Raw genomic sequence first — 13812 nt, forward strand, 5'->3', positions numbered from 1 at the left:
CAAAATATTGCTTGACAAATGCATTACTACTGATTTTTCAACACCATTTTATTTACAGTTTACCTATATCTAAAGTATCCATTAGCTGAAGGTAATCAGTATCTCCTATACCATGAATATTCTTATTGGCCCATTTTGACAGCACATATTCTTAATGCAGGGTCAGGACATCCTTTAACATCAACAGCAATGTACTACCCAGCAGTGGTTCCTATTGTTGCTATGTACACATTAACTTCATCATGAGAAAAAGCTACTGCAGAATACACGGTTATAATTTTGCTCAGTCTTTACAATTTACATACGAGTTCTTTATCTGAGACTCCAACTGGATAATTACTACTCCCACTTTATATGTGTATACTATGAGTCTGCTGAAAGAATCAGGACTAAGTATCTTCCAGGAGTGACACAGGCCACAGTAACATTTAATCAACCCCAAGAAATTTTGTAAACATTGTTCACGTTTATACTAGTCACAGGAGAACTTTGGTCAATTCCTACTTTTCTTTTATAATCCTAGTTAGGAGCTGACATCAGATGTTCATTTAATTACTTAAAACCATTCTGTTATATTCAGAACAGCAAAATCTTGATAGGTAGATGCTTTAGCTAATACAAATCTATCTGCCCTGCTTCTGATTTACAAACTTCTGTTATCTCTTCCGTGTTTTCTTACAGATGCATCTCATTATAAAGAAACTACTTTGACAACCCCAGGAACACCATGTTCTGAAAATAAAAATTAAGTTTTACACATGCAGCCAGCTGCTAACCTGGACTGTCACATTCCCACTGCCATCTATCCTCCTTCACATTCAGTAAAAAAATTCCACACGACTTTCACCTGCCTTCAAAACTAGCTCACTGCCCACTCATCCCACTACACATTAAGCTATTACTACATATCCTATTACTACATATAGAATAGAAACCTTTTAACATCCCTGTTTTTTCACACTTAGAAATCAGTCATTCCAGTTAGCTCCCTGCAGAAGTTAAGCATATTCCTTAACACCATCTTTCTGAGTGTATGGGGAGCGATGAAAAAAAAACAGGAAACAGTCACAGCTGCTTACATATCCCCATATAAAGGAATGATCCTATACCTAATTTCACATCTTCAGTTTTGTTTACACTGATAACCTAAAACCCCCTAAGCACTCCAATTCTAAAGTCAAATAACTGAATTCACTTATGCCAATTGAGGCACAACACATTTTTGGCCATGCAAGCCCTCTAGCTGAAGCATGATACTAGGATATTATACTAGCATGAGGCTAGTACACTGGTGAATGTGTTTGTGTAACTTTTTACAATATGTTGCATCAGCTTCATTTTACAGAAATAAGCTGTACTGTTAGAGACCATTTTAGCTGTGTAATTGCACCTGTGCTAAGAGTCTGAGTTTATCTAATTGTTCTCTAGACAGACATGCTTACGGTAGTGCAAAATGTGGTACAAGCACATAAAAAGTTACATGTAGTTTAAAATGTCCAATATCAATTTTCATCCTAAAGACCACATATCAAGCATACTTGATTAACGCCATATAGGAATTGTGCTGAAACTAGAATGGGACTGTTCTCTTTTGCATCATTTTCCCTAAAAGTGAAAAAGTAATTAGTACAGATGAAACGCAATTAAAAATTCAAATTTAATTTCAATTCAAATTTAATTTCAATTTGAATTAAATTGAAATTAGCCTCACTGCAACAACTTATGAAAAAACATCAAGAGAAGGTTATACAAAAGAAAAGATACAGCAGTGACAGCTACAGAGCTACAGAAGCGTGCTGAGACTCAGCTAAGTAAAACCCCTAAAAAAAAAAAAAAAAAAAAAAAAAAAGGAAAAGATTTCTGTCAGCCAATGCAACATAGCATTAGAAGAATGGTTAAAAATACAATGAAGAAATTCCAATTGCTGTTCATACAGCTTTCATATTTCAACCCACTGGCACAGGTGATAAAAGTGAAGATTAGTATTTTCCTTGACACTTAGGGAAAGTGAAGAGAGAGATATATTGACCAAATTTGGAAATGGATAGCATTTAGCTTTGGCTATCGGTGGAACTTTATGCCAACTGAGGATGGAAGACCCTACTTTCCTCTTAGCAATGTAAGCCAAATAAATGATTGTTTAATCAAAATAAAACTGAGTTGCATTCAGAAATAGTATGACTGGAAAAAAGTGCAAAAGAACATTTTTTAGAACACCAGAAAGAAAATGCATCTTGAGAGATAAATCAAAAGATGCTATGTCAGATAGTTTCAATTCAAGTACAGTTGAAAAGTTGCTAAACTTATTTGATATCACTTTGACACCTGATCCTTCTGACAGCTCTGAGCTTAAGATGATCTTTTAATTGAATTAGTTTACCAGAAATTATACTTTTGACAATTTGTTTTTCAGTCTAATGAATTTGATATGTGCATTTTTGTCCTCTAGATGAGATGAATGATCATCAGAACACCCTTTCTTACATCCTGATCAATCCTTCTCCAGATACAAGATTAGAGCTGAATGATATAGTGTAAGTATAAGCACAAAAATCACAGGACATGAGAATTTTATTACTTTTCTGCTGTTAACAGGAGAACACGCTTTCACATATACCTGGGAAAAAATATGGAGACTTCTGTTTAGACAACCACTTATATGTATAATTATGTAAAATATACACATTTCATAACCCTTTTACCTCCATATTCTCTCATCTTCCTCTTAATCTGTGTATTTAAACAAACAAACAAACAAAATTAACCGAGTTCACTGTATGGCTTCACAGAATTAATGTTCTCAATAAATTTCTCCAGTCTTAATAGAAATATAATTCTTCAAATGGGATTTTACTTCATGGATTCAAATGCCACTAAAATAAAAAGCATTTCTACCCCAAATATCATGCAATATTCATGCTTATGATAATTCAAACAAATGACAGAACCTAAATGCATCATTTTTTATTTTTAATTATTATTATTTTTTTTAACTTGCTCAATAAGAATTTTGAAGACCACTTGAGAAAAAACAGGTGAACGCAAAGTTTGAACTGCTCAAGAATTTTAGATATATTATCAGTCACTTTCTCATACTGAAGTTTGATGTGATTACTCTGTTTAGGTCCTATGCCGTTTTTGTCTCTAGCCTCTTTTGCCTCTGCCTTACTATACTAATATCCCCCATCTGCTCCAGGGTCCTTGTGCAAGGTCCTCCACGCCAGCGCCAACCCATCTCGCTGTCTACTCACAAGCAGGAAAATTGTTTGAGCTATTATCCCTATTGATACTAAAAAAAAAACACAAAACCAAACAAGGAAACCCTACATTTTAGTGCTTTATATTATTGTGGTATTCTAATAGTTTTTATGCTATACTTTTTAACAGCAACTACAGTTATAAAATTTGTTGAAATTATTTGGAATAGTATTTTCACTGTTATGGAACTCCACAATATAATATTTACTGATATTTAACCTGTAAATGCACATACTATTTCCTAGTCTAGCTAGATGGACTAGGAGTCCACATTTTATTTTTCTACCTCTGCAAAATAATCAAGGTATACAGCAATTCAATAGTGAGTGCATAATTTTGCAGCGGTACTGAATTTGCTGTGCTGTACCTACACATCTTTAGCCTGTACACGCACATACTGTTACCTAGCTTGATGTATGATCGTTTCCTGATAGCGGGCCTCAGAGCTTGTGTCTCAGTTTATGCCAATGGCTTTAAGATAAATTTTAGTTCTCTTGACTAGACAGCCAGTTTACCCTCATGCAATAGGAGATAATTAGTGGAGAGGCAAGAAAGAAGAAGTGGTTTTTTTCTACAGCAATTTTCCTTTAGTCACACATTTTAGAGCAGGTAAAAATTTTTTTTTTTTTTTTTTTTTTTTTTTTTGTCCTTGCTGCTGACGAGCTGGAAGGCTGGTCTTCCCACATCTTTTTTCACCTGTTTCTCAGTACATTTTCCAGACTTCCTCCTGCACATTACTCTTTCGTTGCTGTTATTTGCACTTTCAAGCCAATGTGAGTTAATCCCATCTAAGCCATTTATTTCTGGACAGCTCTATGATGAAAACAAAAGCCCTTAAAGGGCTACAGATTCAACTTTCATTGTCTGAATTCCTATACTTATACAACTGAAGTCCTTCACATTTGCTATGATCTTATTATGTTTGTGATTTATTGTAGGCATATTAGATAATATGCAACTTTGAGTTAGCATATGAGGAAAGTTTCTCGGCATTTAGAAATAAGAGTACTTTCAGGACTCTCCAAAGCAGTACTTGCAGCTGTTGGATCTACTAGAAGTCCTTTCTCAAAACTAAGAGGTCCATCCTGAGCCTGCCAGACTACACCAAGATTATCAAGATTGTGCTTTTCAGTTCTCTTAGCTATGCACAACTAATCTCTTGATTCCTTACAACATTCTTTTTAGAGGAAATGTATGAACTGCTTGTCCCTTTTTCAAGGCATAATGAGTAAAAAGAGATGCATAAAGAAATACAGAGTTACTGGCAAATGTGTGTTCAAGGACTGTAGCGGATGTTTAGGAACATAGCTGATGTATCAAAAAGATCAAAGTGGCTCTCAGGCAAAATTAAGGTTTAGCTGTACCCTGTACATATATAGGATGCCTAGGCAGATGGTGCGAAAGGCTTTACTATTATACAGTGTAAGTGGAATTGCCAAAAATTTCCAAGTTACCCAACAGGAACTAGGCCTATCTAATTCTTCCTCAAATCTTTTCAACATTACAACAGTCTGTGTTTATTTGTCCTTGCTTGTTCCAAGGCTTTTAATAAGAGGTATAATTTCTTTTTATAGATACTTGATCCGACCTGATCCCTTGGCTTATGTTCCAAATACAGCACCCAGCCGAAAAGACAGCTTCTGCAACACAATGGGACAAGATACCAGGGAGGAAACACAACTTTGATACGTAATTCATCACAAAATTAAGAGACATTTTTATACACACACAGTTTCCACCAACCGTTTTGAAAACTGAGTGGTACATTTTATTCAGATTCTGGAATCAAATTGACAGTTGGTAAGTCACCAACTTTAGAAACATGATCTCTAGAAATTCTAATTTTGGTGATTGTCAGGCTTTTGGCCTGTTCAGTATGGTAGTTGAACTTCATCTTAGCAGAATTGTGAAACTTATGATTTAACCAATATAAAGAAATGATGAAAGAAGTGATAGATTCCAACATATGTTTCACTTAGAAGCTTCTATGCATATTTGTCAAGTTGACAGCATGCCAGTGACTAAGCTCCTGATGTACATCCTCAAAGATTATCTGATGCCCATAGACAGATGATGCATAATTTGTGGCAGAAAATATGTTAATACCTAAAGGCGCCAATAAGGCTGTATGCATCAAGAATCCAGCCTTTGAGATAATATTCAAGCTTAACTTGACACCTATATATATTAGAAAAGCCTAGTTTGGTCCCATTGTCTCTAGGACTTCAGTGTATGTTCTATGGGCTTACAGAATGACACAACTTAGTCACACTCATTGAGGTTCAGATCTGGGGCACATCCACTCAAAATTTAGCCCAGAGAAGCCCATCTGGAAGCAACTCCCCATCATCTCACACAGGCATTTCAAAAGGTAGCATTTAGTAGAACAACTGAAGCAGGACCATTTTATTAGGGATACAGAAACAGCCCCCCCCTATCTGCAAAACCTGGGAAGGAAGTATGTGAAACTGCAAACAGTGGTAGCTCAGGTGAAAAACGACCCTTTTAACCTCAGGGAGGTGTCAATGAGAAGCCTTAGTAGATAACAGAGAAGAGAGAACATCTCTTTAGGAAATGATTCATATCACAGAGCCTTCCTATCTCCATGATGATGACAGAACTGCAACTGTCCAAAGTATGCATATGCCCAGTCAGATTACCCAAATGTGATAAATTTTATATGAAATTATGTATCATGTTGAAAACGAGAGAAACTTATTACCCAGCCATAAAACAAATGGAATACTGCATTACATGAAAAAGCACCATGGATTTGAAGGTTCGGTTTTGGCAGTAAGTACACAAGAAAGCATCTACTATTGTACCAAACACCTGAAGCTGTTACAGAATCTTCAGTCTACACATATAAGAACCTCAGAAGTTTTGCTCAAATCTTCTACAGAGGAAACATGATCTTGCAAAATCACATGCTTGCTTTGCCATCAATCACAAATGGGGAAGAGCATCCTTGAGGTAAAAATCCTACTGCTACAACAATCCAACAGCGCAAGAAATTTGACATGCAGATTACAGTGAAAAGACAGATTATTCTTTGGATTCCCTTGATGTCTTACATGTACAAAAAAAAAAATACGTTTTCTTCTGTATTATTCAGAAAACCAACTACATGGCAGATTTTGTTCTGAAAAATAAAATGCCAAGTTGCCCAAAGAAAACCTCATTGGTGCAATTATGCTTATAAGCATTGCAAGAATGTTGAAATCAAATCACATTCATATTAGGAATTACAGAAAATATATTATTTCTTCTCTTCCTCTTAATTCTTCTGAAACTTAACTGTTCCATATGGCTTTAAGATTACTGACTTACAAGAAAACAAAGGCCTTAGAGTAGACTGAAGTTGTCAGAACACTAGCACAAGAACAAGAGTTCCAGTTCTAAGAGGAAACTTCACTACTGAAAATTAGTACGACTACTATTCACTACTGAAAATCAGTACAAGTATAGGTTCTATACATATCTAATGTAAGGATCAATGGGCATATATAATTCATTTTGACAAATCAGTTAGAACAAAAGTATAAGTTCATTTTTCAGTTGTTCTCACCTATTAGAAGTTAACTCTGAATTTTGCTGCCTCCTACATCAGTAGGCACATTTGCAAGCTACCTGTTCTGTTAGGGGACAGGAGGGCAGGCAGAATATCTTCAGCACTTCAATTTTCTCTACTTAGAAGGGAAATTCAGTGCCAATGAAAGGACTTTCCTAAAATGCAACTGAACCATCGATTGCTTTACTGAAACAACTTTCCTTAGTGACAATTTTAATTACTTAGTTACCGGATAGACTGTTGGTTTCTAGATAGATGCTTTAATAAAAAACACATATTGCTTATGCTTCAGTATTTATACTAGTTTGCCTATGAAGCAGATAAATTATCCAAATAAATTATTCATAGATGCTACCTACACTTAGATCTCTGAAGTTTGGTATAGACTATTGACAATGACAGGAAGTCTGCTTATATCTAGGATATACCTATATCCCACAATATGCTAGCCAGAAAGGTAGTAAGTTATCTAAATCTGTATCAGAGCCAACTACTGCCTAAGCAAGCACCGCTTCAGCAAAACCAAACTTCATAAGAATAATTGTTTTACTACATATGAATGTGGAACATACTACATATGAATGTGTATGAACCCTGAATGTTTCAAGGGTTAGTTAAGCAGAGCCCAAAACAGCAACGCTAAGGAACCTGTGTTTTTTCCACAATGGCTGCCTGTGGAATCATTGAAATTCAAATAATGCAGAGCTGCCAGAAAGCGATATTCCACTAAAGTTTTTTATATGGGTCTCATGTCAGGCATTCCCCCCTCCTCCCCCACTACTTGTCTTCAGGCCTGTTCTCCAACCATACACACAAGATGAGGTTTCATGTAAGAGGGCCTGGAAACAGTCTCATTATTAATTGGAGCCAGAAGTAACGCATTCCAGTTAGGTGTCCAGAGGCCATGAATGTAGAAGAGGCAGGAAACTAACTCTACTCTGAGACAGCCATTTATACAAAATTAGGAGAGCTGACATGCTGTCAGCTAGAGACAGCATGTAGGAAGTAGATCTTATCACTCTCCCAAGATGCAAGAACTGTTGAATCCAGTGTTTAGATTAATAAGCATTGAGATTTGAAAATGTTTTTACTTCCTACCAGACACCTGAAATGAAAGTAGAATAGAACTATGACCACCTTTTAAATGTTTATAAACAAAGATAAACAGAAGGTGGGGAGATTCACAACAGGAAAATAGCCCAAGCACACAGGAGACTGCCTAGCATAAGTCATGCCTATCTTCTCAACCTGACTCCTCAAAAAACTCATGTTAAGTAGAATTAGCATGTATTCAGTTATCATCTCTGCCACGGAAGGTAATACTAGCCTTAGGGAACAAATTGGTCAGTTACAGAATCATCTCTGTCTTTTGATCCAGCTGGGGCCATCTCCTGAGAAAGTTCCCCTACCAAGAAGGAAAATTGCTATGATTAAAGAGTCAGAAGAGGAGGATTGTCAAATTCATTCAAGACACTGGTCTGTTCTGTGGCATAGGGAAGTCTTTCAGCATGCAATCACGTGTACTGGAAGTGACTACAATGCTGTATTCAGACTAGCCTGGATAGTGATTTAAAATCAGTCACCAAGACAATTCTGGAGAATAAACTACAATGCATAGGTATTTGTCTGTAAGCCACAGGCATCTGCTAAAGACATCTTACAGAAATATATACACATATAGTCTGTGCTTTTTTGCCTTTTTTAATTTATAAGATTTCTGGATGAATTAGCTCAAGACCATTACGTTAAAGGGAGAACAGAAAGAAGCTTTCTGTTGCAGAAGCTTTTCAATAGAATAATGTTTTGAGACCTCAGGAACCACAAATCACCAGCTGGGTCTTCTGCATAACCAGCAAATAAATGGCAGCTGAACCAGTTGCAGGACGTTAGCCCATTAGAAGAAAACCTTATGGTGTACACATGGGTAAGACACCACTGATAACCCAAGAGAATTTTCACAGAAGCAGTTTGAACAATGCTCACAAGTTACTTAGAGCTTGCCCCATTCACAATCCACCCTTTCCTCCAAGGGAAAGGGTCAATATTCTAAATCAAAAGACATGCATTTGTTACTGCTTCCAAACTGATTCTCTAACAAGCTGTGGAGATAAACTCTCATCTATCCATCCAATTCATCTCAGGTGCTAAGTATTCCACTAATAAACTACTTGATTTTTTTTTCCTGTGCAGATTATCTGGTCATTGCAGCTGTATTTATTTATTTATTTATTTATTTATTTATTTATTTATTTATTAAGCTGAGGCAGAGGGGAGGCACAGGAGATGTTGATTACTTTGTCTGTAACGGGGCTTGTTTCTGCAGAAAATTCCTTAAATCACCATGCAGAACTTCCTTATTATCAACTTCAACAGGAAAGAAAAAGACTAGATAGAGGTACAAATGATAGCTAGAAACATACAAAAACACTTTATTTACCAACCCTTCTATTTCAGATTTGGACTTTTTGAACATTTACGAGCAACAAGACTTAAGCTACGTTTGAGTATTTTATGTAATCTCCTAATTCCCACCCCTAGTATAATTCCATTATTGCCATCTGTACAGCCTCCATCACATTATAGGGGCAATTAAAAAAATCCTTAAATGCTTTTAAGAAATGGTGAATTCACATTAAATAAAGAGTTCAATACAGTTGAAGACTATTCATTCATAATAAACTAACTATAAACATTTTAATTAAGAGGAACCAGTCAGAAAAGACTTCAAATAATCCACAGGGCTTTGAGATATTCTGCATACTTGACACTTGCTACAATTTTACTATGCTCCTGCTGTGTTTGTGGCTTATGAAATACTACTCTGCATTTAGCAACTTCAGTTTTCAGGCTAACCTCTTCAAATAATTTATTAGTATGTCTAGAAGGAAAAGGAATGCATTTCAGCTTAAGAACAGCTAAAATGATGAGTTCTCTCTGGGCATCTTAAAATCCTATGCAAATGTTTAGAAAATAATCCCAATTACAAGTGTAAATCAATGTAATATCTGAGGTAAAAAGATTACTTTTTAAATTGAATTGCACTGGAAATTTTTCTTCTATGCTTTTTGTGAATACATTCATAAGAAACTGCGCTGAATAGGAACTGTTGGAATAGACTATTGCTATACACTAAACTATACAAGTGGTTGTTCTATGTCAGATAAAATGTAACCTGAACATTTATAGTTTTCTCCTTTCTAAGCAGAATAATAATCAAAATGCCAGCAATTATAAAGGCAATTATAAAATCTAGTTATTAATGGTCTTTTCCAAAGATAATTTTAAGTTACTTATGGATGCAAAATGTATTACATTTTTACCAGCCAACACCAGAATTAGAAGATTATCTCTGTTTACATTTCCTGAGATTAGTCTTACCTGAGTGCAGGAATTTGTCGCAGAAAAATTATTTTGCCAATATCCTTGTAGTCACATCAGTAAGAGTACTTCTGAAATAATTAAGACTTTCTTGTAAAGAGATGGTTTCAAAGGAGAACTATGCTGCTCAAACCTCCCCCATAGGGAGTACAGCCTCCCCCAGAACTGTTTCTAGTAGACCAGCAACTCCAGTGCTGCCAGAGAGGCTGAACAAGCCCCCAGCCCAACCTGCAACAAATGGACCTGAGCCCGATCTCAGCTTGCACCACTCCAATACACTGAAGGATCTTCTATGGGCAAAGGGGAGTTTGCAAGTTCCATCCCATGGACTAAAAGAGGTAAGAGACTCTATCCCATCTCCTGGCACCAGAATACCTGTTTCCTGGCATCAATATCAGAAGGCCTCCTAAGCCTTTCAATTAGCATTTTGAAAGAGTCCCCACTCATGCCTAAAGAATTGCATCACACAGCCTTGACCCTTTCCAACTTCCTGCCACAGGGGCTCAAATTATCATCACCTCTCTCCCGCTCCCATAAGTTTACTCACCTCCAGTGAACCCATAACACTTCGAAACTTCTCTACAACCCACAGCTTGCTTGTAAATTACCCCAATTAGAAGATCTACCTGCATCTACAACCAGTCTTAAAGAACCTGCACCATGTCATACAAAGGGCCTATCTGTTTCATCTGCAAAATAAAATCTAAAGATTTCCCTCCAGGGAAACATGAATTTAAAATGCTTTTGTACCATGACTAATGTAGAATCAAATCTCACTTTTTTTTTTTTTTTTAGGAGCCTATTGTTCAGGAAACAGATAAAAATGTTTAAAAATAGCTTAGGAAAACCATGTTACAGAAAGCAAGCAGCATTTAACAGCTTGTTCTGTTTCTGGTGCCAGATGCATATCCCTATTTGTTAGTGCTCACAGTACTCTAATTGCATAGTCATAATACACATTATCAATTTGACATACTCTGTAAACTTCACCAAATAAGCACGTTTTTTTGGACTTAATTAGAAAATTTGCATCAGCAAGTTTTGTCAGCTCTAGTACAGCATCCTGAATCAAGCCCTTTCTCACTAAGAATCATTATTATTGGAGTGTGTCTTGGTTTTCACCCAAATGCTATTGCAATCAGAATTTTAGCATGCCTTAGATAAGTTCCTACAATCATATATCACGTCACACAGTCATAGGATCACAGGATCACGCTACCTGGAAGGAAACTCAGAAAGTCTGCAGCCCCATCCTCCTGCTGAAAGCAGGACCAGCTGTGAGCTCAGATCAGGTTGCTCAGGGCTTTGTCCTGAAACCCTCCAATGGTGGAGACTGCACAGCCTCCCTGAGCAGCCAGTTCTACTGCTTACCTGTACTCAATGGAAGAAATTTGTTCTGCATATCATCTGAGCCTCTCTTATTTTAGTGCATGCCCTTCCTCTCTCATCCTCCCACCATACACCACTGGGCAGAGTCTGACTTCACCATCTCGATAGCCTCCCCATAGTTACTGGGGGCTGCTGATAGGTGCCCCCAAAGCCACCTCTTCTCTAGGTTGAAAAGCCCCACTCTATCAGCCTTTTCTCATAGGGCTTGTGCCTCACCTCAGCCTGATAACATACAGGAGTTGTTCATGGATTATAACTTTAAATTCAATTTCAGAAGGATCAATTCTTCTATGGTGGAGAAGTTAGTATTACAGAACACAGAGAGCGGAAAGGACTTTTCCTGATATATGTGCTGATGTGAATAAAGTTGTACAAACATTTAGCTTTTTGTAAGAGAGTTTGAAGAGTTCATTATTTTTTACTTTTTCTTGGATATGTATGATATATTTGCTGGGCATTGTATTATAGCAACACATTTTTTTGCATTGTACTAAAAATCCATCAATAAATAGGTTTCTTCGTTTATTTCTTTGTCATGAAACAATCTTTTTTTTTCCTTTCAACAATTATTTTTTTCATTTTAACTACTTTTTTTTTTTTTTTTTGTAAATTTTATATTTGAAAATGTGCCAAAAATAACTTAAAAACTGAATATAGAATGAAAAATTCTTCATCCAAGGAAATTTTGTAGTGTTTTCTCCTTGAACATGCATTACATGAAATTTGATGACTAAACCGGTCCAATATTGTAATTACTGTTTTTAATTTTTTTAGTTTTTCATGACTGTGTCATTTCCTGCTGAAATCAATGACAATGTTCCTAACATGCATTTTTTTTTTTTTTGTCTCAGTAAAAATCAAGCAATAGCAGTTAGTAAAACCACAACTTGAGCTACCTTAAAATAGTAATTTAAAACTCCTGTATTACAGATACAAAGTGATTTTCCTCTTGAGTTTGTGTTCTGTCTGAGTAATATTTCCTCATGAAGTAAAAAGCCCCACACTTGACAAAATACATATAAAGCAATTCATACAGACAGCTCTTGTATCTCTGTATTTAACCTTCTGTATACTTTTCTGAATATAATCTCCCTGGGCATTTAAAGCTTTTGGTGACACTAACATTATTTATTTGGACAAAGATTAATACTCACAAAATCATAACGTGGGGATGATAAGCAGAATCTCATCCTTACCTCCATGACAGGGCAGATCAGCTAAGCTGTTGCTGGCATATTAGCGTAACATAACCTTAAATTACAAGATGGAGTAAAGAAAAAAGCTCCAGTTTCTTCAGGTTTTCATTGTTGGTCATTTTGGTCAAGACTCCTGGATAATTTGTATTTTTCTCCTCTGGACTATCTTTAAATTGTTCAAATCCTTGGACATAATGGACAACACACAGAAATAACCTGCTAACCAAGAGGAAATAAAATTCCATGAAAGAAAACAGTCCAAATAGCAGATAATTTACATTCATAATCAGATAGAAATTTGGGAAGTAATTTACTTACATAGATATTTGGATTGAAACTTTTAGCCTGCAAGGTTATTAAGCATAGTGTTATTTTTCCCTTAGCTATGAGGATACTTTGTACAAGCTTGAATATCCTAAAATGGAATTTAATAACTTGCTGTCAAATTACTCTATCAGCATTTACTTTCCATCTAGTTTATTGTATCTCCATAATAACACCTAAATGGATATCTTGCATGAGGTATTCTCTGCATATTTGACTACTGAGAGTAACAGCAGCTGTACACATTAAGAGAGTTTGGGCAAATCCTAATATTAGATTTTCTGAAAAGGAAGCAGTTTCCACCCATATTTCTAATGACTTATTCGCTGGCATAGGGTACCCTGTATGCTTTCTTCTTCAATCACATTAGAAAGCAATCTGAGAAATATGAAAGGATATTAAGAGTAATTACATCTGAGTAATATAATATTAATGTATTAATTTATTATTACCTGTTAATGAAAATCTGTTTCATTGCATCTTCACTGTTCTTTCTTCAGTGTAACAAGTTCACATAATCTTTTTCTATAATTTAAAACAACAGACTTAATCAGTCTCATCCAAACCAAATTAACATACCAAGTGGCATTTAGCCAGCTGTTTTGGCAGAGAAAACCTGCTTTGCTCTTTGCACTTCAAAAATGAATATACATGTCTGCTGCTTTGTCCACTGACAAAGAAAGAACAGGCTGCCCA

The 13812-nt window shown here is 35.9% G+C and overlaps 1 protein-coding gene and 1 long non-coding RNA gene across 6 annotated transcripts in view; one reads left to right on the forward strand and one right to left on the reverse strand.

The window, feature by feature from the left end:
- KCNT2 (potassium sodium-activated channel subfamily T member 2) overlaps positions 1-12121 on the forward strand; it is a 150670-nt gene extending 138549 nt beyond the window's left edge. For all 4 annotated transcript variants that reach the window (XM_084528514.1, XM_084528515.1, XM_084528516.1 and 1 more), the window contains 2 exons: positions 2450-2534; positions 4833-12121. In XM_084528514.1, the coding sequence (XP_084384640.1) occupies positions 2450-2534; positions 4833-4944 (197 nt within the window). In that variant the 3' untranslated portion in view covers positions 4945-12121. The remainder of the gene's footprint in view (positions 1-2449; positions 2535-4832) is intronic.
- The window catches only part of LOC311440962, a 252668-nt gene that overhangs the window by 74662 nt on the left and 164194 nt on the right, over positions 1-13812 (reverse strand). The gene's annotated exons all lie outside the window — the stretch shown is intronic.

Source organism: Aythya ferina (assembly GCF_964211825.1).
Source record: "Aythya ferina genome assembly, chromosome: 8".
NCBI lineage: Eukaryota > Metazoa > Chordata > Aves > Anseriformes > Anatidae > Aythya > Aythya ferina.